This window comes from Mustela nigripes, chromosome 1, assembly GCF_022355385.1.
Source record: "Mustela nigripes isolate SB6536 chromosome 1, MUSNIG.SB6536, whole genome shotgun sequence".
Taxonomy (NCBI): Eukaryota; Metazoa; Chordata; class Mammalia; order Carnivora; family Mustelidae; genus Mustela; species Mustela nigripes.
Genome location: NC_081557.1, coordinates 34,360,173 through 34,387,159, shown reverse-complemented (window position 1 = coordinate 34,387,159; position 26,987 = coordinate 34,360,173). Strand labels below are relative to the sequence as shown.

Sequence of the window (26,987 nt, the reverse complement as noted above, 5' to 3'; positions counted from 1 at the left end):
ATATATGGCCTTTATTATATTGAGGTATATTCCCCCTAAACCCATTGAAATTTTTTATCATGAATGGATGTTGAATTTTGTCAAATGCTTGTTTTTTTGGTATTTATTGAGATGATTGTATGGTTTTTATCCTTCATTTTTTCTTAATATGGTATATTGTGTTGATTGATTTGCATATATTAAACCATCCTTGTATCCCTGGAATAAACCCCATTTGGTAGTGGCGAATGGTCCTTTAAATGTATGGTTGAATTTGATTTGCTAATATTTGTTGAGAATTTTTGCATCTATGTTCATTAGGAATATTGGTCTGTAGTTTTCTTTTTTTGGAGTATGTTTGTCTGGCTTTGGTATCAGTCTAATAGAATGAATTTCAAAGTTTTCCTTCCTCTTTTATTTTTTTTTTATTTTTTTTTTTACTTGTTACTTTAAAAAAAAAAGGATTTATTTATTTATTTACCTTAGAGAAAGAGAACAGTGGGCGGGGGAGAGGGATAGAGAGAATCTCAAGCAGACTCCCCACTGAGTGCAGAGCCCAACATGGGGCTTAATCTCACAACCCTGAAATCAAGAGTTGGACGCTTAACCAACTGAACCACCCAGGCCCCTGCTTCCTCTTCTATTTTTTAAGAATAGGTATTAACTCTTTAAATGTTTGTTGAATTTATCTGTGAAACTTTCTGACCCTGGACTTTTTTTTTGTTGGGAATTCTTTGATTCAACTTCTAGTTCTAGTTACTAATAATCGGTCTGTTCAGGTTTTTTTTTTAAAGATTCGTTTATTTATTTGAGAGAGAGAGAGAGAAAGTGTGCGAGTGTGTGTGTGTCTGTGTGTGTGTGTGTGTATGCATGAGTGGGAGGAGGGGCAGAGGGAAATGGAGAGAATCCCCCTGTGGAGCATGGAGCCCAATGTGGGGATCCATCCTAGGCCCCTGAGATCAAACCTGAGCCAAAATCAAGAGTTGAATGCTTAACTGACTGAGCCACCCAGGCACCCTGGTCTGTTCAGATTTTTTATTGCTTCCTGATTCAGTTTTGGAAGACTATGTTTCTAGGACTTTATCCATTTCTTCTAGGTTGTCCAGTTTGTTGGCATATAATTTTTCATCTAGTCTTATAATCTTTTATATTACTGTTGTGTTGCTTATTACTTCTCTTTCAATTTTTATCTCATTTATTTGAGTCCTGCCTCTTTTCCCTCCCTCCCTCTCTCTTTCTCTCTCTCTCCCTTTCTTTCTCCCTTCCTCCTTTCTTTTCCTTTCCTTTCCTCCCTCCCTCCTTTCTTTTTTCTTTCGGTTTATTAATTTGTTAATCTTACCCCCAATCCTTGTGTGTCTATTTCATTTATTTCTGCTCTGATTTTTATTATTTCCTTCCTTCTACTAACTTTGGGCTTTGCTTTTCTTTTTCTAATTCGTTTAGGAGTCTGGTTAGTATTTAAAATTTCTCATAAGCTTATGAGAATTTCTGTTTCTTCTACAATTTATGGATGTGTTAAAAAGAGCTAACCTTGGGGCGCCTGGGTGGCTCAGTGGGTTAAAGCCTCTGCCTTCGGCTCAGGTCGTGATCTCAGGGTCCTGGGATCGAGCCCCAGCATTGGGGCTCTCTGCTCAGCAGGGAGCCTGCTTCCTCCTCTCTCTCTGCCTGCCTCTCTGCCTACTTGTGATCTCTGCCTGTCAAATAAATAAATAAAATCTTAAAAAAAAAAAAGAGCTAACATTAATTGAGCCATTTGCCTTATACAAGGTTCTAAAAAGACAGAGATAAGTTATCCTAATGGTATCATCAAGAAGTAAATTTATGTTCAAAGTATAATCCATTTCAAGGTATATTTAATTTCAATATTGTCACATGAGTCACACTTTTGCCTTTTTTTTTTTTTTTAAGATTTTATTTCTTTATTTGACAGAGAGAGATCACAGGTAGGCAGAGAGGCAGGCAGAGAGAGAGGGGAAAGCAGGCTCCCTACCGAGCAGAGAGCCTGATTCAGGGCTCGATCCCAGGACCCTGAGATCATGACCTGAGCTGAAGTCAGAGGCTTAACCCACTGAGTCACCCAAGCGCCCCGGATCCAACAATTCTATGTATTACTCAGTGTTGGTCAGTATAAGTGTACTCTTAATCCTCTTCACCTCTTTTACCCATCTTCCCACCCACTTCCCCTCTGGCAACCACCATTTTATTCTCTATAGTGAAAGATCTTTTTGGGTTTGTCTCTTTTTTCTTTGTTTCTTTGCTTTGTTTCTTAAATTCCACATATGGTGGAATCATACAGGTATTTGTCTTTCTCTGGGTGACTTATTTCACTTAGCATTATACCCTCTACGTCTATCCATGTTGTTGCAAATGGCAAGATTTCATTCTTTCTATGGCTGAATAATATTCCATTCTGTGTATATTCCATGGTGTATATATCTCACATTTTTATCCATTCATCCATGGATGAACAGCTGGGTGGCTTCCATATCTTAGCTGTTATAAATAATACTGCAGTAAACATAAGGGTACATGCATTTTTTTTTGAATTAGTGTTTTCATGTTCTTTGGATAGATACCCAGCAGTGGAATTACAGGATCATATGGTAATTCTGTTTTTAATTTTTTTGAGAAACCACTATACTGTTATCCACAGGGCCTATACCAGCTTGTATTCCCACCAACAGAGCATGGGGGTTCCTTTTTCTACACATCCTTGCCAACACATGTTATTCCTTTGTTTTTTATTTTAGCCAATCTGACAGACATGAGGTGATATCTCATTGTTTTGATTTGCATTTCCCTGATGATCAGTAATATCGAGCATCTTTTCATGTGTCTGTTGGCCATTTCTATATCTTCTTTGGAAAAATATCTGCTGAGGTCCTCTGCCTATTTTTTAATTGGGTGATGATGATGATGATGATGATGATTTTGGTCTTTTTATATTGTGGGTATTAATTCCTCATTGGATATGTCATTTGCAAATACCTTCTCCCATTCAATAGATTCTCCTTTTATTTTGTTGATGGGTTCCTTCCCTCTGTGACAGCATTTTACATTGGTATAGTCCCTGGTAGGTCCCCAATAATGGGTCCGTAATTAAAGGAGCAAGACTGATACAAAGCGAAGGTCAAGCAAAGCTTTATTTCACGCCAAGCATCAAGAATCAAACTGAACGTTCGGGGCTGCGCCTCTTACAGAGAGGGCGAACCCACTCTGCTTCACAGACTAGCCTTTAAGGGCAAAGGCCATGCGGTTGGGCCTGGCCACGCACAGGTGGCCAATGAAATTGTAACACACAGAGAAAGCTGCACAGTCAGGCTAAGTGAACAATTGAATTACAATTTGCCCTAGTAGATATCTGAACCAGCCTATCACCTTGGTCAGAATTGGCACCCAAAAGGTGCCCAAAGTTCAGGGCCCATACTCCTTGGTAACTAGGGAGACAGTAGGCACGATTTACTGATTGGATATCTCCACCTGATCCAACTCATCCCTGCATTCAGGCTGTTATCTCCACCTGACCGGACCCACCCTTGTATTGGGGCTTTGTTACCTGGGACTGGTTTCCTGGACTTGCTTTTAAGTAAATTTCCCTGGGGGGTGGGCAGGGTAAATTTAAGTTTTACTGCATATACAACAAAATAGCAGTTCAACCGGGGTGGGGCCACTCTGGCTGAATAGGCCCTTACAGTCCCAAAAGTTTATTTTTGCTTTTGTTTCTGTTGCCCAAGGAGACATATTTAGGAAGATGTTTTTATAACTGATGTCAAAGAGATTACTGCTTTTGTTTTCTTCTAGAAATTTTATGCTCTTCAATTTTTAGCTCTTCAATCCAAAGGTTCCCTTTTCTCTGCATCCTCACCAACACCTGTTATTTCTTGTGTTGTTAATTTTAGCCATCCTGACAATGAGATGGCACTGATTTGTATTTCCCTGATGCCGAATGATGTTGAGCATCTTTTCATGTGTCTATTAGTCATCTGGATGTCTTTTGGAAACTGTCTGTTCATGTCTTCTGCCCATTTCTTAACTGGATTATTTGTTTTTTGGGTGTTGAGTTTGATAAATTGTTTGTAGATTTTGGATACTAACCCTTTTATCAGATATGTTTTTTTTTTCCTTTATCAGATATGTTGTTTGCAAATATCTTCTCCCAGTTCATAGGCTGCCTTTTAGTTTTGTTGATTGTTTCCTTTGCTGTGCTTTTTTTTTCCCTTTGCTTTTTATCTTGATGAAGTCCCAGTAGTTTGTTTTTACTTTTGTTTCCCTTGCCTGTGGTGATGGTCTAGTAAGAAGTTGCCATGGCTAGGTCAGAGATTTCTGCTTGTGTTCTCCTCTAGGATTTTAATGGCTTCCTGTCTCACATTTAGGTCTTTCAGCCATTTTGAATTTATTTTTGTGTATGGTATAAGAAGGGGTCCCGTTTCATTCTTCTGTGTATTGCTGTCCAGTTTTCCCAACACCATTTGTCTTTTTTCCATTTGGGTAGTCTCTCCTGCTTTGTCGAAGATTTGTTGACCATGTAGTTGTGGGTCCATTTCTGGTTTCTCTATTCTGTTCCATTGGTTTATGTGTTTGTTTTTGTGCCCTTACCATTCTCTCTTGATGACTACAGCTTTGTAATGTAACTTGAAATTTGGAATCCTGATGCCTCAGGTTTTGTTTTCCTTTTTCAGAATTGCTTTGGCTGTTCAGGGTCTTTTGTGGTTCCACACAAATTTTAAGTTTGTTCGTTCTAGCTCTGTGAAAATGTTAGTGGTATTTTGATGGGGATTGCATTAATTGTGTAGATTGCTTTGGGTAATATCAAATTGCAATTGTGTATTTGATATGCTACCTTCTACAGTAGATTGGGAGGCCAACAAGCTTAGGGGCCATGTCTTGTTTTTACTTTTGTATCCAACATATCTGGTACATAGAAGATACTTCATAAATAGCTGTTAAATTAATAAATGGAATAAAAACAATAGATTGAAGAAAATATGCTTCAGATTAAAATAAGAGTAAAAGAGGAGTGTTGAAAGAGGGAGAAAAAGGTAGATGAAGGAGGAATAAACAAGAAGAAACAAGCTACTCTCAGTTTTCAGTACTCTTCACCCCTCTTACCCATGTGACTATTTTTTTTTTAACTATTAACAGCATATCTGTCCCTGCAATCAAACAGGAAATTATCTGACACACTTGTGCGTGTGCATGCACATACACACACACACTCAACAACCCCCCTCCTCCACCCAAGTAAACTTAATTTGGATAACTACTGGTGTGAATCAATAGTTAAAAAAATCTACCTCCAGGGTTGCCTGGGTGGCTCAGTCGTTGGGTGTCTGCCTTCTGCTGGGGTCATGATCCCAGGGTCCTGGGATCAAGCCCTGCAGGAAGCCTGCTTCTCCCTCTCCCACTCCCCCTGCTTGTGTTCCCTCTGTTGCTGTCTCTCTATGTCAAATAAATAAATAAATAAATAAATAAATAAATCTTTAAAAAAAAAAAAATCCATCTCTGTGTGAATAGGAATTTTGGTTTTTTTTAGAGACTGGAGCAGAGAGATAAATTCCTTTTAGGACTTGGAAATTTAGGGAAACTATTTTTTATCTACTGAGTGATAGAAGAGGTTTCAGAACTGTGCTTTGTATTTTTGCCTGAGGCTCTGACGCCCTTGGGTGCAGTGCTTTCCATGCAGTCTTGAGATCACCACTGGATTCAGAATTTTAGATCATTTGACTTAAAACATAAAATTAACTATCCTGATTAGATCAGCCTACTGTTTCAGCATGGCTCCACCCAGGATCTTCTTTGAATCTCTTTTCTTCTTATGGAAGAAGGAGGTGATAAAGGAAGCCATTCTTACCACATATTGAAAGAAAAATAGGTTAGCTTCCCCATCTTCCCATTGCCAGCTCCTTGTCTCTCCTTATTTTGTATGGATGTTTGCATACAATCGGGTTTATGAAAATCTGTATACATATATCTGACATTTGACACTGTCTTGCTACTTAAAGACATTTTTGTGTCAATACTTTTCACCTTGAGGTATGAGAACATCTTCCACTTCTTTTTTTATGATAACAGTTAATATTCTTGAGCCCGTATTAAGAAGTAAATGCTTTAACAGGAAAAAAAAAAAAAAAAAGACGAACAGACTCTTAAATGTAGAGAACAAACTAGTGGTTACCAGAGGGGAGGTGGGTGGGGGGGGTGAAATGGGGAAAGAGGATTAAAAGTACACTTATCATGATGAGCACTGAGTAATACCGAGAAGCGAGAAGCGTTGAATCACTATATTCTATCGAAACTAATATAACATGGTATGTTAATTATACTGGCTTAAAAAAATAATTTTTAAAAAAGAAGTAAATGTTTTAATTAACTTTATGCTTCAGTAAGTTGTCTTAATTACTTCTGGAATAAATACTAAAAGATTAGAAATTATTAGAAGGAAAAAAGTATTTTTTAAATCTTCCACTAATAAAAAACAAACAAAAAAATGGCAAGAAAGGAGAAGAAATAAATATTAAAGGGGCAGAATAAATAGAAAATCTGAAAGAAGTTGGTAAATTTAAGACCCAAGATTAAGGGACGCCTGGGTGGTTCAGTGGGTTAATCCTCTGCCTTTGGCTCAGGTCGTGGTCTCGGGGTTCTGGGATCGAGTCCCACATCAGGCTCTCTGCTCGGCAGGGAGCCTGCTTCTCCCTCTCTCTCTTCCCTCTCTCTACTTGCCTCTCTGTCTACTTGTGATCTCTCGCTCTGTCAAATAAATAAAATCTTAAAAAAAAAACCCAAGATTAAAACCTTAAGACTTCATTGATATTGAGACATATTAGTATATATCATATAGAAAAAATGCTGGCAATTAAACAATGACACTATGCTTTGTCACTTACAACTTCATGTTATGTTCATGAAAGTGCATTTTTAGATTCACATAGAGAAATTTTTCCCACATCACTTTGGGCATACATAATGAAATTGGTTAAAGTATTTCTAAGACTTTTGCACATTCATAGTCTGATTCTTTTGAAACACTCTTGATTCAGACTTGTCAACATCTGTGTTTTTCTGTACATTGTTCTTCTTGTGCTATGGAGACTGAGGGTGATTTTCTTCTGTGAAAATTTTCAAGCCCCTTTGCCTGGAATTTCTTCTAAGCCTCTGATTCTCATTTGGCAAGCTTTCATACCAGTGCTTTCTTGAAGGTGACAATGGAAAGTTTTCAGATATATCTTCTTTCCTTGACCACTTCTTCAGTGGTTTGTTGACTGAATCACTGAGTATTGCGGTAGTCTAGACATGACATCAAGAATAATATCAGGTTGTGTTACTTTTCAAGCATCCTGTAATACAAATATGCAAATATGTGGCCTCACAGTGTATCAAAAACTAGACGAATACACTTAGCAGCTTATGGAGGGCTCTTAGACATTCAAACCAGATTTAGCCAGCCTTTCTTCAGCTCATTCAAACCAGATTTAGCCAGCCTTTCTTCAGCTCAGCCATCACCCCACTCCCACCCTTTTATGCAGACAATCACATTTTGGGAGAAATAATTTTGTAGTTTAAAATTTAATATGGCAGCAACTTTCAGCCATAAGTGTCTATGCCCAGTGTTACAGTGATATGCTACTCTCTAACCCATTCTCAGGCTATCATTTCTATGTTTACACAATAACTTTGTTTTCATGTCAAATCATAATTTATTCCTTTCGAAGACATTTAAAATGGTGATTAATTTGTGAAATACCAACAATGGAAAAACTCAGTCCTAAGAAACGGGAGTGAGAATAGCTATGATAATTACATGCAGAGACAGTAAAGATTATGTTGCTATTGCACTTGGTGAATCATAATTTTAATATCCCATTAAATGAAAAGCACTCTTTGATTTCTGACATGTTAAACTTAGGAAATTGTGCATTTTCGAATTGTTTAAATACATTATCAGTAATTTGATTAAATATAAGTGGAGAAAATCCTCCAGATAGAAGACAGAGATCATTAAGCTAGATTAAGTGTGTGTATCTCCATACACTAATCAAAAGGAAATGTGATGTAATGAGCACTGGGTATTATATAAGATTGATGAATCACTGAACTCTACCTCTGAAACTAATAATATACTATAGGTTAGTTCATTGAATTTAAGTTAAAAACAAAACAAAACAATGTTAAGCAGAAAAAAAAATAGAGCTTAATTTGAAATTAAAAAAAAAAAAAAAATGAGAACTATTTTAGTTATATTACTCTCAAGTAGAGTAGACCTTAAGGCAAAATGGATAAAGAGGACTTAAATGTATAAAAGATTAAATCTACCAAAAAGTCAGAAAATCTTAAATTTGTGTACATTTAATAATATAGCCTCAAAATTTTAAATAAAATTGACAGAATTATAAGGAAAACAGATAAATTCAAAATCATATGATAAGATTTTTACTTATATTCTAGTAATGATAAATTAAGCAGACAAAAATTATTAAGACTATAAGTAGGGGCGCCTGAGTGGCTCAGTGTGTTAAAGCCTCTGCCTTTGGCTCAGTCATGATTCCAGGGTCCTGGGATCGAGCCCAACATTGGGCTCTCTGTTCAGCAGGGAGCCTGCTTCCCCCTCTCTCTCTGCCTGCCTCTCTGCCTACTTGTGATCTCTCTGTCAAATAAATAAATCTTAAATATATATATATATATATATATATATATTTATATAATATATATATTATATATATATATATATATATATATTATATAAATATATATATATATATTTATATTGGAGGGGCACCTGGGTGACTCAGTTGGTTAAATGTCTAACTTTTGATCTCAGCCCAGGTCTTGATCTCAGAGTCATGAGTTCAAGCCCAACATTGGGCTCCATGCCCACTTTAAAAAAAAAAAAAGAGTATAAAAATTGGATAATTATGAAAAGCAAATGGCTAGTTTATACTTCCATACTTCTAAGGTTAATGATGGTTTATAAATTGTATTTGTTCTTTTTCTTATGTTCATATTTTTATAGTCTTAGATTTTTTGCTGTTTTTCATTACTGTTTTAAAAATTGAAATTTGATTCATGTATCATAAAATTCACACTTATAAAGTGTACAATTTTTAGTATATTGACAAGATTGTACAACCATCACCATTGTCTAATTTTAGAACATTTTTATAACCCCAAAAAGGAAAGCCATGCCCATTAAGCAGTCATTTCTTGTTTCCCCCCTCTGCCCACCAGTAGTCCTGATCAACCATTAATCTACTTATTTTCTTTATGGATTTGTTTATTCTGGACATTAGATATAAATAGAATCATATAGTATGTGTCTTTTTGCATCTGGTTATATTTGGTTCTTAATCAGTTCTGTTGTATTTGATTTGAAAAGGACAAGTTTCTCCTTGAACTCTTGGTCTTTTATCCTCTAAAATTATCAAAAATTTAAACTGCTTTTGGTTTTGAAATGGCAGTCCACAATTCATTATCTCCTTTCTGCAAAAGTAAAAATGAGTCCAGCTTGAGTGAAATACAAGTCTGGCAATCTCTAAACCTGAAATCAAGGTCCGGTAGCCAGGGTGTAAGCTTGGTCAGTGGGACCTGGTATCCAAAGAGTGAAATGTTTCTGGCTTTACCTCATTTTTATTGCATGTAGATAGGAAGTTTCTTTGGTAGTTAATTTTTGTATTTCTTGTATCCCAGCACCCAGATCTTCTACTTGCTTTACAGATATAATTTTAAACTGGGTGAATAAGCAATATTTAGTTTAAAGGCATTTATAAATCATATAACTTAATCATTTCATACAGTTGGTGTGAGTGCAAACAATTTTATTAGCATTTCTTTTCTTTTTCTTTTTTTTTTTTTTTAAATTTGAGAAGAGCCCAAGCACAAGAGAAGAGATTTGGCAGTGGGGAGGGTAGAAGGGGCAGAAGGAGAGGGACAAGCAGACTCCCTGCTGAGCAGGGAGCTTGACTCTGGGCTCCATCCCAGGACCCTGAGATCATGACCTGAGCCAAAGGCAGATGCTTAACTGACTGAACCACCCAGGTGCCCCATCATTTCTGATGTAACAGAAGAAGATCTTTAACAACAAACAAACAAACAAACAAACAAACTGGTGATAGAATTTAAGAGCTTAAAGAATACTGAGGTCTAGTTAAATTCTCCTTTAAAAAAATTCATTATTTTTAAAAATAAGAAAACAAGTGGGGAAAGTTAATTGACCTATGATGTCATAGCAAGTTAGTGGTGCAGCTGGAATTAGAATATAGACCTAAATTTAATTTTGCCTTACTCTTCTTAGATGTAACACCCATTTCTCTGTTCCTTGAGGATCTAAATTTACTCTTCAGATAAGTGTTCTCTTTGTCTCTCTTTGCAGAGGAGGTTGTGAATAATAGAGCAAAGAGAGGCAGTATGTTTTCAAATGTTAGCATGCATCAGAATCACCTATAGGGCTTGTTAAAACAGATTATGTCTCCCCTCCCCGAATCTCCAATTTAGAAGTCTGGAGGAAGCCTTGATAATGTGCATTTCTAACTAACTCCCAGGTGATGCTGCTGCTGCTGGTCCAGGGATCACACTTTGAGAACCACTGCTTAAAAACAGTCATAAGGGGCACCTGGGTGGCTCAGTGGGTTAAGCCTCTGCCTTTGGCTCAGGTCATAATCTCAGGGTCCTGGGATCGAGCCCCGCATCAGGCTCTCTGCTCAGCAGGGAGCCTCCTACCCCACCCCCTCTCTCTGCCTGCCTCTCTGCCTACTTGTGATCTTTCTCTCTGTCAAATAAATAAGTAAAATCTTTAATAAAAAATAAAAACAGTCATAAGCTTTGGAGTCAAGTCATTCCCAGGCCTAAACTTTTGGCTGTATGACTTACTCCTGTGTGAACCCAATCAGGTTTTTAAACTGATACGTCTCCGTGTCCTGTACTTTATTTATTTACTTATTTATTATTTTTCAGTTTCCTGTACTTTAAATTGGTGATCATAATACTTATTTCAGAGTCATTATTTACTTAATATAAAAAAAATGTAGCATACTGTTTGGTACACTGTAAACACTCAATTGATGGTTTCTATTGTTATGTAATAAGTCTGGGTCCCAATTAAAAGTTAATGAGCCATACATTCAGTAAATGTTTTAGAGTAGATACCCAGAGACTTTTTGTTACTTCGTCATTTTGAGATGCTGAAGTGTGTGTGGGTGCGCACACACACATTCATACGCACAAACATATTCCTCTCTTGACTTGCTTTCTCATTTATGGGAAACCTGGCAGAACAGTGAGAGAAGAAGAGACAAATTGCAAAAGGGATTCCACTTCCAAGATTCAATTAACTATATTTTAATTCTATTAATCTCAGGTCTCTATTGTATATTGAAGTAAAGGTGGACAGTATTTTTGAAAAGAGCATATTTCAAAATAATCTGACAGCTGCCAACTGCTAAGATAGAACTGCTTATGAATTGCCCTTGTGTATGTTGTGTTAAGTGGTAGAAGGAGGAGAGAATAGGATGCTGGAGGTAGTATGGGTGGGAGGGGGGAATCTGCATGAAAGATTCTTCTAAACTCTGGGTTAGCCATATCCAGGGCTAGTCACAGTTCCTGAGGTGGTCTGCAGAATGAAGTTACAGAGGTGTACCTCTCAGCTGATCTTCTGCATGCACATTTATAGAAAGACTATTCAAATAATGTTAGCACTTACTCATTTTCCAATTATATGTGTACCGTGTTAGGTGCCATGGAGACTTGATTAAACTTTAGAAATTGTGTAGAAGCGGGTGCCTGGGTGGCTCTGTTGTTAAGCATCTGCCTTTGGCTCAGGTCATGATCCCAGGGTTCAAGGATCAAGCCCCACATTGGGCTTCCTGCTCAGCAGGAAGCCTACTTCTCCCTCGTCCACTTCCCCTGCTTGTGTTCCTTCTCTTGCTGTGTCTCTTTCTGTCAAATAAATAAATAAAATCTTTTTAAAAAATGTAAAGAGATAGCTAATAAATACATGCAAAGATGCCTTGCATTATTAGCTAATGAAATACAAATTGAAATCAAAATGAGACACCACTTCACATCTAGTAGGTTGGCTGTAATATAAAAGACGACAACACATGTTGGTGAGGATGTGGAGCGATTGGAAGCCTCATATATTGCTGGTGGGAATGTAAAATGGTGCTATGGAAGATAGTTTGGCAGTTCCTCAAAAACTTAAACATGGTGTCACCAAATAGACCTGGCCATTCTACTCCTTGTTATGTAACTGAAGAACTAAAAGCATAGTAACTCAATAACTTGAACACAAATATTCACAGTAGCAAAAAAAGTAGAAACAACCCAAATGTCCATCAACTGATGAATTGATAAACAAAATGTGGTATATACGAATGCTATACAAAAGAATGAAGTACTGATGCATGTTATAACAAGATTGGGCTTTGAAAATACAGTGCAAAATGAAAAAAGCCAGATACAAAAGACTACATGTTATATGATTCCATATATATGAAATGTCCACAATAGGCAAATCTATACGGACTGAACGTGGATTAATGGTTGCTAGGTGTTGTGAGAATGAGGGAATGGAGAGAGAGGACTGTTAATGGGCACAGAGTTCTTTTTGGAGTGATGAAAATATTAAAAAAAAATTAGTGGTGATAATTGCATAACCTTGTGAATATACAGTTATCCTCTGAATTGTACAATTTCAAAGAATAAGCTTTGTGGCATGTGAATTATCTCTCAGAAATGAAAACCAAGGTGCGCCTGAGTGGCTCAGTGGCTTAAAGCCTCTGCCTTCAGCTCAGATCATTATCTCTGGGTCCTGGGATCGAGCCCCGCATTGGGCTCTCTGCTCAGCAGGGAGCCTGCTTCTTCCTCTCTCCCTCTCTGCCTACTTGTGATCTCTGTCTGTCAAGTAAATAAATAAAATCTTTAAAAAAAAATGAAAACCAAAAATAAAATATACACCTGTAATGGGCATGAAGCATGAATGAGAAATAAACTTTGGTTGTCATAAAAAATAATTCTGGGAAGAGGACGTGATTCATGGTAGATGTACTTTCTGTGGAGAAACAAATCATCCTTCTATTAAAGATTCATAATGCATAGTAGCCCATCACAAGTTCCGAAAGCCTTGCAATGATGAAAACTTTATTTAGCTTCATTGAGCCATCATCTCCCAAACATTTCATCCTGAAAAACATTTACTCATGATGATCATGTGGAAGAACTAGTGCCCTAGAGGAGAAGGAATCTTGGGCTTAAGCATATGTATGGAGGAAATACCCGAAAGTTCTTTCCTTTCTTCCTTCTTTCCTTCCTTCCTTCCAACTTTTTAAAATTTAAATTCAATTAATTAACATATGATGTATTATTGGTTTCAGAGGTAGAGATCAGTGATTCATCAGCCTTCTAGAATAGCCAGTGCTCATTACATCACGTGCCCTCCTCAATGTCCAGCATCCAGTTATCCCATCCCTCTGCCTCCTCCCCTTCAGCAGCCCAGTACCTGGAAAGTTTCTTTATTTCTTCCCCCTAAAGATTTTATTTATTTATTTGAGAGAGAGAAAGAGAGAGAGAGAAAGCTGGGGTAGGGGGGTGTCAGAAGGAGAAGCAGAATCCCTGCTGAGCAGGGAGCCCAATGTAGGACTCTGTCCTGAGACTCCAGGACCATGACCTGAGCCGAAGGCTGTCACTTAATCAACTGAGTCACCCAGGTGCCCTACTTGGAAAGTTTCTTAAAACAGGTTCTGGACCTCACCCCAGTGATTCTGATTTCAGAGGTCTTGGGTACAGCCTTGAGAATCAAGCTCCCAGGTGATTTGATCCTTCAGGTTTGAGAACTAAACTTTGAGAAGCAGCTTTACAGCATAGACAAACCCTGTACCTTAAATGGGTGAATTTTATGGCATGTGAGTTATATCTCAAGAGAGATGCTAAAGAATTTGATATACTAGAAATAGCACTAAAATGTGAGTTCTAGTGATTTTGTAATATGAGACCTTGCTCTGTGAGTGAATTATTTTAATTCAAATTTTCTTCACCTGTAAAACAATTCACTGCCCTATCTGCTATGTAGAGTTGTGGCAAAAACAAGGCAGTATACTCTTTTCCAAATTGTGTTTTATGGATAAAAATGTAACTTTAGAAAGTCCATGGTTATTTAAGTTTGGGAGATTCTGAGTTAAATAAGGTATATTCACACTGTTGCTCAGACCAATATTCTTGACTTGGACCCTAACATGAGTCTATGTGTATAAAATCAATTAAATATGAGATTTTTATTCATTCTATTTCTTATAGTTGATCCTTCACAGCTACTAAAGATCCATATGGAGTGGAAACTGTTTAAATAAACAAAATCTGAATAATATTGTGGGAATAGCAATACTTGTTCCTCTCTTGTTTCAAGCTTGATATTTTATTGATTTGTTTATTTGAAAAATTATTGACTGAAAAGAATTTTAGCAAATGACTACTATGATAAAATAATGTTTATTTATTTATTTTTTAAAAGATTTTATTTATTTATTTGACAGAGAGAAATCACAAGTAGATGGAGAGGCAGGCAGAGAGAGAGAGAGAGGGAAGCAGGCTCTCCGCTGAGCAGAGAGCCCGATGCGGGACTCGATCCCAAGACTCTGAGATCATGACCTGAGCCGAAGGCAGCGGCTTAACCCACTGAGCCACCCAGGCGCCCTAAAATAATGTTTATAAGGCCAAAAGTATTTTATCTAGTTGTCTCTTTTAATCAACTTATATTTATAGAGCAACTTATTTTCAAAATTAGATTGAAGCTAAATTAAATATATCTAGAAAAATTTGGCTCTCTAGTATTTTAATCGAAAAAATATAGTTTTTCCTTACTTCTCCTTTCCTTAAATTTGGGCTATTTTTAAAGCTTTTAAAAAATTTTTAAATTTTTAATTTTTTAAGCTTTTGAGACCCTTATTATCATTTTTATTTTAAGCTTTTATAATTAACTAAATGTTTTCTTATACTATAAGCTGTTTAAACTTCAGAATTTTGCTTCCTGGGGCTCCTCCTTCCTGGATGGCTCAATTGGTTGGGCGTCTGCCTTCAGCTGGGGTCATGATCCTGGGGTCCTGGGATCGAGCCCCATGATGGGCTTCCTGCTCAGTAGGAAGTCTGCTTCTCCCTCTCCGTCACTCCCTCTACTTGTCCTCTCTCTCTCTCTCTCAGTCAAATAAATAAATAAAATCTTTAAAAAAAATTAAAAAAAAACCAAAATTTTGTTTTCTTTTTAATTTTAGTTGAAAAGCATTTCTCCCCTAATTTTCTTTAGTGATCTGTTTTAAGCATTATTTTGATAAGCTATAGTCTATATTTTAACCTCTCTAGAACAATTTTATTGTATTAAATTTCTTGAAATTAGGTATATATTATTAACATGGCATTGGGAATGTATGTATATAGTTTGAAGACATTTTTTTGGGACCTTACTATAATAATACCTTTATTTCAGATGATGTGGAGGACCATCTTACTACGATATTGTTTTCTTTTGGTTTCCTGTCTACTTACTGCCCTTGAAGCTGTGCCTATAGACATAGACAAGACAAAAGTAAAAAATACTCAACCTGTGGACAGCGCAAAGATAGAACCACCAGTAAGTGAAATGATAAAGATAATCTTGTGGGAAGAATTTTAACCAAATGTTGCTAATATTTGTTACTTGTAAAATTGTACATTTAAGAACTATTTCTGAAATATCAGTAAAAGAATACTGGATAAGCTTATGTTGTTAATATTAGACATTGTTTATTTAATGTAGTTCATATATTAAATAATGCACAGGAGAATATTAATCATAATACATTTCCAATGGAGAGCTCACTAGCCAAGAAAAGATTGTATTATATTAAAAGAAGAGACAGGTGACAGTGGAGTAAAATCAACTAACTAATATTATTAGGTCCTCATTATCCAAGCCATATAGAATATTTACCTTTATGTAAAAACTATATATTGGTTCTGATATAAAATTCCTCATTTGAAAAATACAGCTTTTTAACTTTGTCCCAGTTATCAGAGTAGATGTGTCTCAATGCCATTTTGCTAGTCTTTTTTTTTTTTTTTTTTTAGGATTGAGATCTTTAGATGCAGGGAAGGAAAAGCTTTGAGAAACATTATTGTTTGTTTCTTAATTTGAAGGATACTGGACTTTATTATGACGAATATCTTAAGCAAGTGATTGATGTGCTGGAAACAGATAATCATTTCAGAGAAAAGCTCCAGAAAGCAGACATAGAGGAAATAAAGGTAAATGTAATTAAATAATTATTTAACAAACATTAGAACATCCCAGACACTGAATTAAATATTAGGAATACAAAGATGAAGCTCTTATTTATTCTGAGTAAGTAATATCTAGAAAAAAAGCTTATTAGCATGAAAATATGATGGGGGTATAATATATTTTGGAAATGCTTAGAATGGGCACCTAATTTCAGCAGTGGGGAAGTCATTTTTCCTGATAGAGGTAATAGCATTGTGCCAATAATTTCCCTGGATTATTTTGAGAGTGATCTTATATTTCCTTTGAAGAATTAATTTGATCTATGGAACTAATGTCCTAGAGTAAATAATATTTAATGTAGAACTTTCAGTGTCTCTTATCTTCTTAAGTTAGGATTAAAACATTATTTATGGCAGGATGCCTGGGTGGCTCAGTGGGTTAAATGTCCAATTCTTGGTTTCCACTCAGGTCATGATCTCAGGGTCATGAAATTGAACCATGTGTTGGGCTCACGGTCAGTGTGGAGTCTGCTTGAAATTCTCTCTCTCCCTCTCCCCCTACCCCTTCCCTTCTCTCACTTTCTCTCTCTCTCTCAAATGAATAAATAAATCTTTTTTTTTTTTAAAGAACATTATTTGTGGCTAACAGAAAAGGTGGAAGTATAATAGGAATAATCGTAAATATATAAGTATAATTATAAGTATAATAGGAAGTATAATAGAGATAATCCTGGGGTATGGGAATACTTTTATAACTGTCTGCCTTTCACAATCAGTTCTTCTTCCCTGCTGGGTCAAGGGGAGATGAAATTTAGTAAGTTAGACAGTTATTCAATTAAAAAGATATAAGAATTAAAATAGACAATAGGAATCATTATACATAGCTCAGGAAGACTTAGGAAAAACTGTCAGAAAAAAAGTTAGAATTTGTCCTTACCTTTTCAGCTAATTATTTTGGTCATGTTTTTGTTTTTGGTTTTTTAAAGATTTTATTTGTTTATTTTGACAGAGAGAGAGGGAGAGAGCACAAGCAGAGGGAGTGGCAGCAGAGGGAGAGGGAGAAGCAGACTCCCAGCTGAGCAGGGAGCCCAATGTGGGGCTCCATCCTGGGACCCTGGGATCATGACCTGAGCTGAAGGCAGAAGCTTAATGACTGAGCCACCCAGATGCCCCTCAGTCAAGTATTTTGAAAGGGGAATCATAGTACATTTCTTCACTTCACAAATATTGCTGACTGGAAAGATTATGGCTTTGCCCCTATCACTCCACTGAATATACTTTTATGAAGGATGTCAGTGACTTTTTTTTTTTTTTTTAGATTTTATTTATTTATTTGACAGACAGAGATCACAAGTAGGCAGAGAGAGAGAGAGAGGAGGAAGCAGGCTCCCTGCTGAGCAGAGAGCCCGATGGGGGGCTTGATCCCAGGACTGTGGGATCGTGACCTGAGCCGAAGGCAGAGGCTTTAACCTACTCAGCCACCCAGGCGCCCCTGTCAGTGACTTCTTAATTGCCAAATCCAGTGAATACTTTTTAAAAAATATTTTATTTATTTATTTGACAGAGAGATCACAAGTAGGCAGAGAGCAGGGTGGAAGGGGGGAGGCAGGTTCCCCAGTAAGCAGAGAGTCTGATGTGGGGCTCCATCTCAGGACCCTGGGATTATGACCTGAGCCAAAGGCAGAGGCTTAACCTACTGAGACACCCAGGCGCCCCCAGTGGATACTTTTTATTCCTCTTCTTACTGGACTCCTTTCTATCATCTTGGTGGTTCTCAGATTTTAGGCTTATTGAAACACAGATTCCTGGGCCCCACCTATAGATTTTGTGATTCAGTAAGTCTAGAGCTTACATTTCTAAAGTTCGCTGTTGGTGCTAATGCTTCTACTTGGGGACCACATTTTGAGAACCATTGTTATATGTAATAATGATGACCACTATCTCATTGAGTATATTGCTTTTTTTGCTTCCATAACAGCAAATTCTCCTAGTTCTCCTTCTTACCTCTGAACATTCTTTCTTGGTCTCCCTTGTAGTTCTTTATCTTCTGCAGTGGGCCCCATGGACTTAGTCCTAAAATGTTTGTCTGCCTGATTGCTAGTCAGATTTGCAGTTTGTGATTGCAAATGAACTTATAAACAAGAGAAAGTAAGCTATTAACTATTTTGTTTCTTACATTTTGGAACACAAACTTACCTATGAGAAAAGTAATCAAAGGAGACAAGCTAAAAAAGATTAATTTTGAAAAGTCATTTATATGTGTAATTACTAAAGTTTAAGGTGGCCAAGTTATTTTTTAAGATGACTTTATTGAAATGTAATTCACATACCTTAAAACTTGTGCCTTTAAAGCATACAATTCAGTGGTGTATCTACAGGTGGCCCTCAGTACTATCTACTTTTAAACAATTTCGTTCCTCCCCAAAAGAAGCCAGGTGCCCATTAAGCTATCTCTCCCCATTCCCCCCTCTTCTTGTCCCTTGGTCTTCTTTCTATATCTATGGATTTGCCTACTTTGGACATTCCATATAAATGGAATTATACAATATGTGGTCTTTTGTGTGTGGTTTCTTTGACCGAGCATAATGTTTTTCAAGGTTCATTGTATTGTAGCTTATATTAGTACATTCATTTCTTTTTATGACTGAACAATATCTCCCTTTATGGATATTCCATATTTTGGTTATCAACTCATCAGCTGATGGACATTTGGTCATTTCTACTTTTTATGCTAGTATGAATAATGCTGCTGTGAACATTCAGGTACAGGTTTTTATGTGAACATATGTCACAATTCTTTACGTATATACCTAAGAATGGATTTGCTGGATCTTATGGTAATTCTGTGTTTAACTTTTTGAGGAACTGCCAAACTGTTTTTCAAAGTGGCTGTACCATTTTGCAATTCCAGTTACTTTTTGAGTTTTTCCTTTGTGCTTTAATTATGCTTTCAATTGTATGGTTTTTATTTTTATCTTTTTCTTTCTTTCTCCAAAGTTTTATAAATTCCAGTTAACATGCAGTATAATATTAGTTTCAGGTACAGAATTTTGTGATTCGTCATTTAGATACAACACCCAGTGCTCATTACAATAAATATCCTCCTTAATACCCATCACTGTTTAAGCCATCCTCCCTGCCCACCTCCCTTCCAGTAACCCTCAGTGTGTTTTTCTGTAGTTTAGAGTCTCTTTTATGGTTTGCCTCTTTCCCCACCCCATATTCATCTGCTTTCTTTCTTCAGTTCCACATATGAGTGAAATCACGTGGTATTTGTCTTTCTCTGACTCATTTTGCTTAGTATAATACTCTCTAGGTCCATCCATGTCATTGCAAATGGCAAGATTTCATTCTTTTTCATGGTTGACTAATATTCCATTGTATATGTGTACACATCTCCTTTATCCATTGATCACTTGATGACATTTTGGTTCTTTCTAGAATATATAGTTTTTACATATCTTTCTTTTATTTTATTTATTTATTTATTTATTTATTTATTTAAAGATTTTATTTATTTATCAGAGAGAGAGAGGGGGAGAGAGCGAGCACAGGCAGACAGAATGGCAGGCAGAGGCAGAGGGAGAAGCAGGCTCCCTGCTGAGCAAGGAGCCCGATGTGGGACTCGATCCCAGGACGCTGGGATCATGACCTGAGCCGAAGGCAGCTGCTTAACCAACTGAGCCACCCAGGCGTCCCACATATCTTTCTTTTAGAGTTATAAACTGAGTATCTTTTAAAAGAAATCTTTTTGTAATATCACATTTATCTAAATTAGTCAAAAGCATCTATCACTACTTTATCATATCCCTCATTTTAATATATTGTGTCTGATCTAAAAAAGGAATGTAATAAATAAAGCTAACTTGTTAATTTTAACAGAGTGGGAGGCTAAGCAAAGAACTGGATTTAGTAAGTCACCATGTGAGGACAAAACTTGATGAGCTGAAAAGGCAAGAAGTGGCAAGGTTAAGAATGCTAATTAAAGCTAAATTGGATTCTCTTCAAGGTAAGTGCTAAAGAAAAAGTAGGAAAGTTTCAGCATATGTTCAAGTCAGCTTATATTGTCACATACCATGTTCTTCTAGTCAAAATTTAATGGTAGTATTGATTTTTCTTCTCTTAATTTTTAAAATTTAGTTTTTAAAATAGGTAATATATTCATATCATTCAAAAGTCAAAATGATTAGCCTTAAATTATTATGTCAATGAAAAGTAATTAATTAAGCCACTGAATTCAAGGAGGAAGAATAACATCAAAGGAAACCAAAAGAGAGAAAATCGAATTATAACAATTTCCATAGATGAAATAGAAAAATTGTCAGAGATGCTCTAAGAAAACCATACCAGGCCCAGAGAGTGTCAAAAGGAATTCTATTAAACTATTAAAGAACAGATTCTCGGGGTCACCTGGGTGGCTCAGTTGGTTAAGTGTCTACCTCTTGGTTTCAGCTCAGGTCATGATCTGAAGGTTGATTATGAGATCGAGCCCCATGTTGGGCTCCACAGTCAGTGAGGAGTCTCCTTGGGATTCTCTTCCTTATCTCTCCCTCTACTCCTTCTCTTTATCAAGTAAAAATAAATTAATCTTTTTTTTTTAAAGAACAGATTGTCAATGCTATTTAAACTATTCCAGAGCACAGAAAAAGAAGGAAAGCTTTCATACTCTTAATATGTTATTGATGCCAAAACCAAAATTATTGTATATCAAAATAGCAAGTAGATTTATTTTAGGAATGCAAGACTGACTTAATATTAGGAAATCTAATACTATAAATCATCACATGAATAGAAATAAAGATAAAAAATTTTGGTGTGACAAAAGAAATCAAGAAGTCAAAGGACAAAGGATAAGTTAGAATAAATCTTTGAAACTTCTGTCTTTAAAAATTAAGATTTGGGGGCATCTGGGTGGCTCAGTGGGTTAAGCCTCTACCTTTGGCTGAGGTTATGATCTCAGGGTCCTGGGATCGAGCCCCACATTGGGGTTTCTACTCGGCAGGGAGCCTGCTTCCCCCCTTCCTCTGTCTGCCTCTCTGCCTACTTGTGATCTCTCTCTCTGTCAAATAAATAAATAAATAATCTTTAAAAAAAATTTAAGATTTGGGGTGCCTGGGTGGCAGAGTTAGTTAAACATTCACCTCTTGGTTTTGACTCAAGTTGTGATCTCAGGATTGTGAGATAGAGCCCTGCCTTGTATGGGGCTCCAAGCTCAGTGCAGTGTCTGCTCAAGATCATTTATCCCTCTCCTTCTGCCCCTTCCCCCACCCCCACCCCGCTCCCCGCTCATGCCCAAGCATGCTCTCTCTAAAATAAATAAATAAATAAAATTAAGATTTTTTTTTTTAGAGCGGTGTAAGGTTTACAGTAAAATTGAAGTAAAGGTGCACAAATTTCCCATATACCCCCAAACACAAATAACCTCTTTCATTACTAGCATTATCCACCAGAATGGTAAATTTTTACAAATTTTTTACAAATTTTTACAAATTTTTACAATTGATGAACCTACATACACCGACATATATCACACATCATAATCACCCAAGTCCATAGTTAACACCAGAGTTCACTTTTGGTGTTTTACATTCATGGGTTTGGATAAATCTATAATGATATGTATCTACCATTACCGTTTCATGCAGAGTAGTTTCACTGCCCTAAAAATCCTCCACTCTGCCTATTCATGCTCCTATATTTTTTTAATTTTAGACTTTGAGGAGATTAAATAGCTATGAAGTAGAATTTTTGAAATGTGAAGATATCCACAGATAAGAAAGTAATCTGTATCAGCTTAACAGTAACCCACAAACTTCGGACCAACTAGAAAGTAATCTCCTATATCAAACGACTGTCTCCATATCTATAGAAAAGGAGCAATTGACAAAATTTAATACCCCTCCTTAATTTTAGAAAAGTAATAAAATAGTAATCAATAGATACTTCTGTAACACGATCAGGTATGTCTAACTCAGCCACATCATACTTACTGGGGAAATACAATTTTGTATTCTAACTAAAATCAGGAATAAGACAATGATGTCCACAGTCACCACTACTAATTAGCATTGCATTGGAGGTACTAGCCAAAACAATTATATAAATTAAAAAAAAAATTGGAGGTAAAGTCATTGAAAAGGAGCTGATAAAACCATTTCTGTTTGCAGGTAATATGATTTTATACTTGGAAATCTCAAAATAATTGACTAAAAAAATAAACAACAGGAAAATTCAGCAAGGTAAATTTAATATATAGAAATCAGTACTTTTCATATGCAACAGCCAGTTACAAGATATAATGGAAGAAAAGACTCTATTTACAGATACCAACAAAGATAAAATACTCAGAGTAAACCTATTAAAAAATTGGACTTACAGACCAAAAGCTTTAAAATACTCCTGAAAGATGCAAAAGTAGTAGACTTGAAAAAAATGAAAAGACATACCATTTTTTTTGATACAAAGACTCAACATTATAAACATGTCAATTTTCCTTAGGTTAATTTATAAATTTAGCATGATCCAAATAAAAAATATCTACTTTCCTCCCAATACTAGACAAGTTAATTTTAAAGTTCATATGAAAAAGGAAACAAGGAAGATAAGCTACATACCTTGGAAAAAGAACAATGAAGGACTATGGGGCGCCTGGGTGGCTCAGTGGGTTGAGCTGCTGCCTTCGGCTCGGGTCATGATCTCAGGGTCCTCGGATCGAGCCCCGCGTTGGGCTCTCTGCTCCGCAGGGAGCCTGCTTCTCCCTCTCTCTCTGCCTACTTGTGATTTCTCTCTATGGCAAATAAATAAATAAAATCTTAAAAAAAAAAAAAGAACAATGAAGGACTAAATAGTTATGTTAGATATTAAAACCTATCACTAAGCCTCACTCATGAGAACTGTATGGTTTTGGCATATAGGTAGAAAGACCAATGGAACTGAATAGAAATACCAGAAGTAAAAGTAAATACATTTAGAATTTAGTTTGAATTAAAGGTGATATATGTCATTATTAGTGGGATCAAGATAGATTTTTAAAGAGAATAATGTTGATACAATTGGATAGCCATTTGGAAAAGGTACAGTTAGATCTCTCTCTCATTCAAATCAGAATAAGTACAAATGATTCAAAGATATCAGTGTAGAAAATAATACCAAAAAACACTAGATGACAAGTTGAGCAAGTTCTTTGTTAAGTTGGAATGGCCTTTCTAGTTATGAATGAAAATCAAGAGGTTAGATTTGGCAAGTGGGAGATCCTTCCAGCTGGCATCTCTGTCTTTGTGACATGTCCCCATAGGCTGGTTATCTGAATGGTTCATTGACCTTAATAAACACCTGAACCTTTACTCCTGGTAAACTTTATATCACAAAGGAATCACCTGGGGAGCTAGTTAAAAATGCAGTTTACTGGATCTTATCTCTAGAATTTCTGATTCTGAGAGTGAGTAAGATGCATTTTATTTTATTTTTACTTATTTATTTTTAAAGATTTTATTTATTTATTGGACACACAGAGAGAGAGTGATCATAAGTAGGCAGGCAGGCAGAGGAAGAGGGGGAAGCAGGCTTCCTGCTGAGCAGAAAGCCTGATGTAGGGCTCGATCCCAGGACCCTGAGACCATGGCCTGAGCTGAAGGCAGAGGCTTAACCCGCTGAGCAACCCAGGCATCCCTGTAAGATGCATTTTAAACATGTGACTCTGGTCAGTGGATCATATTGGACAAATGCTTGTATAGAGCATTAAACTTCCTGCTGGTGAATAGACATAGAAAACACATACTGGGGGCGCCTGGGTGGCTCAGTTGGTTAAGCAACTGCCTTGGGCTCAGGTCATGATCCCAGGGTCCTTGGATGGAGCCCCATGTCAGGCTCCTTACTCAACAGGGAGCCTGCTTCTCTCTCTCACTCTGCCTGCTACTCTGCCTGCTTGTGCTCTCTCTCTCTGTCTAAACAAACAAACAAACAAACACTCCTTATCCTGAGATTAAGGATATCAATGAGAGGTAAACTGAGCTCATACACTCCTACTCAGGTAGTCAGACATAGAAGGACATTCCATCCTTAAAGCTGGGCCTAAGGTACCTTGAGATTACTTTCCTGTTAGACAACTTCCATCCCTTCAATCTTGGCAATATTTTCTTTATTCCAAATAGGTGCTGAATTTCATGGTCTAAAGAAAACTGATGCTTAGAAAGCTTATGAGTGTTTTCTCACTGATTCAGAATTTATGAATTGAAATTTCTAATAATTGGAAGAAAGACTTAAAGGGTCCTTTTTTGGGGGGGGTGTAGTTTTAAAATAAGTAATGCATTGACATGGGTGAAAACTAGAAACTATAGAAGACATAGAGTAAAAGTGCTCTGATATTTTTGTACCCTGTAAGTTCCCACTGCCCCAAACATTATCCTTCGATTTCTTCATTCTTATATAAGCAAATACAAATAAAAATCCTTATTTTTCCTCTCTTCTTGTGCAAAAGGCAGCATGTAAAACACATTTGGCGCTTTGTATTTTTCTTTTAACATCCTATTTGGAGGTCATTCTGTATTAGTACATAGAGACCATCTTCATTTAAAAAAAAAGTTTCTTTTGCAGCTGCATAGATTTCCATTATATTGATATACCATAATTTATTTAACTAGGGCTACTGGTGATGGCCTTTTGGGTTATTTCTAGCAAACACTCTTGTACATCTATCACTCCATATCTGTGTAAAATTATCTGTAGGGTAAGTTCTCTGCAGAGAAACTATATATATATGTATTTGTAATTTTGATAGATATTGCCACCTGCACAGACCTTGTATCAGTATATACTCTTGTAATTTCTTACATCCTGTTAATAGTATGTATCTTCAAATTTTAAGAGTTTGACCATTCTGTTAGTATAATAGCGTAGTTTTAACATGTATTTCTCCTGTTTGGGGTGAGGCTAAATATCTTTTCATGTGCTTCACTGTTTGGTCATATCCTTTAGGCCTGGGTCTTAGGACAAATCTTTTCTTCATAAGTAAAATTTGTACAGTGCCATTGAAAGAATTCAGTGAAATCTTAATTTCACTACATTAAGCAGTTTCTTACTTTCTAGTATAACAAAATGTTCTGGGTTCATCTTGTACCTACCCTGCCTCAGGCCTGGAATGAGTCGTTTCTCTGAGGATTCCTGGTTCATTTTAGTGGGAAATGATATTACAGACCAAAGACTGGCGTTAGGTGTGCTCATTGCTTCTGTAATATATATTTTTTCTATTTTTTAAAGATTTTTTTTAATTCATTTGAGAGAAAGAGAGGGAGAGAAAGAAGCACAGCATGACAGAGGGAAAAGCAGATTTCCTGCTGAGCAGGGGACCTCAGGATCATGACCTGAGCTGGAGGCAGATGATTAACCCAGGCACCCCTGTTTTCATCTTGTTTTATTTTTTCCTCTTGTCCCCTATGATCCTCTGTTTTGTTTCTTAAATTCCACATATGAGTGAGATCATATGGTAAGTTTGTTTCTCTCATTGACTTAGTTTGCTTAGCATAATATCTTCTAGTTCCATCCACGTCACTGTAAGTGGCAAGATTTCATTTTTTTGATGGCTGAGTAGTTTTCCACCCACATCTTCTTTGTCTGTTCATCTGTTGATAGCCATTTGGGCTCTTTCCGTAGTTTGGCTATCTTGGACATTGCTGCTATAAACATTGGTGTGCATGTGCCCCTTCGGGTCACTCCATTTGTAACTTTAGGGTAAATACCCAGTAATGCAATTGCTGGGTCATACGGTAGCTCTATTTTCAACTTTTTGAGGACCGTCCATACTGTTTACCAGTATGTGGAAATAAGTGGCTGCACCAGCTTGCATTCCCAGCAGTGTAGGAGGGTTCCTCTTTTCCCCACTTTGCCAATATCTGTCATTTCCTGACTTGTTTTTGGTCATTCTGACTGGTGTGAGGTGGTATCTCATTGTGGTTTTGATTTGTAGTTGCCTGATGCCGAGTCAGAGATTTCTTTCTTGCCTTCCATGATTCCCTATTTGTACATTCCTTTTTCCTAAGTGAGAACTCTGACTTTTAACAAATCAACACGTGTGCCTATTTTGCTCAATTCTATAATTCAGCTGAAATAGTCTAGATACACTTCACCCATTCAACTACAGTAAACTGTAGCTTGTTTTTTGTTTGTTCATTTGGCTATTTTTTTGGGTTTTGTTTTGTTTTTAAATAGGCTCCATGCCCAGCCGTGGCGTCAAAAGTGGGGTTTAACTTACAACTCTGGGATCAAGACCTGGGGGGCACCTGGGTGGCTCAGTAAGTTAAGTGCTGCTGCCTTTGGCTCCATACTGAACCCCACGTTGTTGGGCTCCCTGCTCAGTGAGGAGTCTGCTGGGTCTCTCTATCCCTCTTCCTGTTCATGCTCTCTCTCTCCAAAAATGAATAAAAAAAAAAAGTCAGTGCTTAACCAATTGAACCAGCCATGTTCCCCAAACTGTAGCACTGTAGGTTGTTTTAAAAAAATTATTCACAAGTAAAACAATTAGTATTTCTTTAAAAATAAGTCCTAGGGTGCCCGGGTGGCTCAGTGGGTTAAGCCTCCACCTTCAGCTCAGGTCATGATCTCAGGGTCCTAGGATGGAGTCCAGAATCAGGATCCTTGCTCGGCAGGGAGCCTGCTTCCTCCTCTCTCTCTCTCTCTCTGCCTGCCTCTCTGCCTACTTGTGATCTCTCTCTGTCAAATAAATAAATAAACTCTTTTGACAGAGAGAGATCACAAGTAGGCAGAGAGGCAGGCAGAGA

General features: G+C 36.8%; 1 protein-coding gene across 4 annotated transcripts in view; it reads left to right on the top strand.

The window, feature by feature from the left end:
- The window catches only part of NUCB2 (nucleobindin 2), a 49,249-nt gene that overhangs the window by 10,466 nt on the left and 11,796 nt on the right, over positions 1-26,987 (top strand). For all 4 annotated transcript variants that reach the window (XM_059407680.1, XM_059407665.1, XM_059407674.1 and 1 more), the window contains 3 exons: positions 15,443-15,586; positions 16,132-16,239; positions 20,098-20,224. In XM_059407680.1, the coding sequence (XP_059263663.1) occupies positions 15,443-15,586; positions 16,132-16,239; positions 20,098-20,224 (379 nt within the window). The remainder of the gene's footprint in view (positions 1-15,442; positions 15,587-16,131; positions 16,240-20,097; positions 20,225-26,987) is intronic.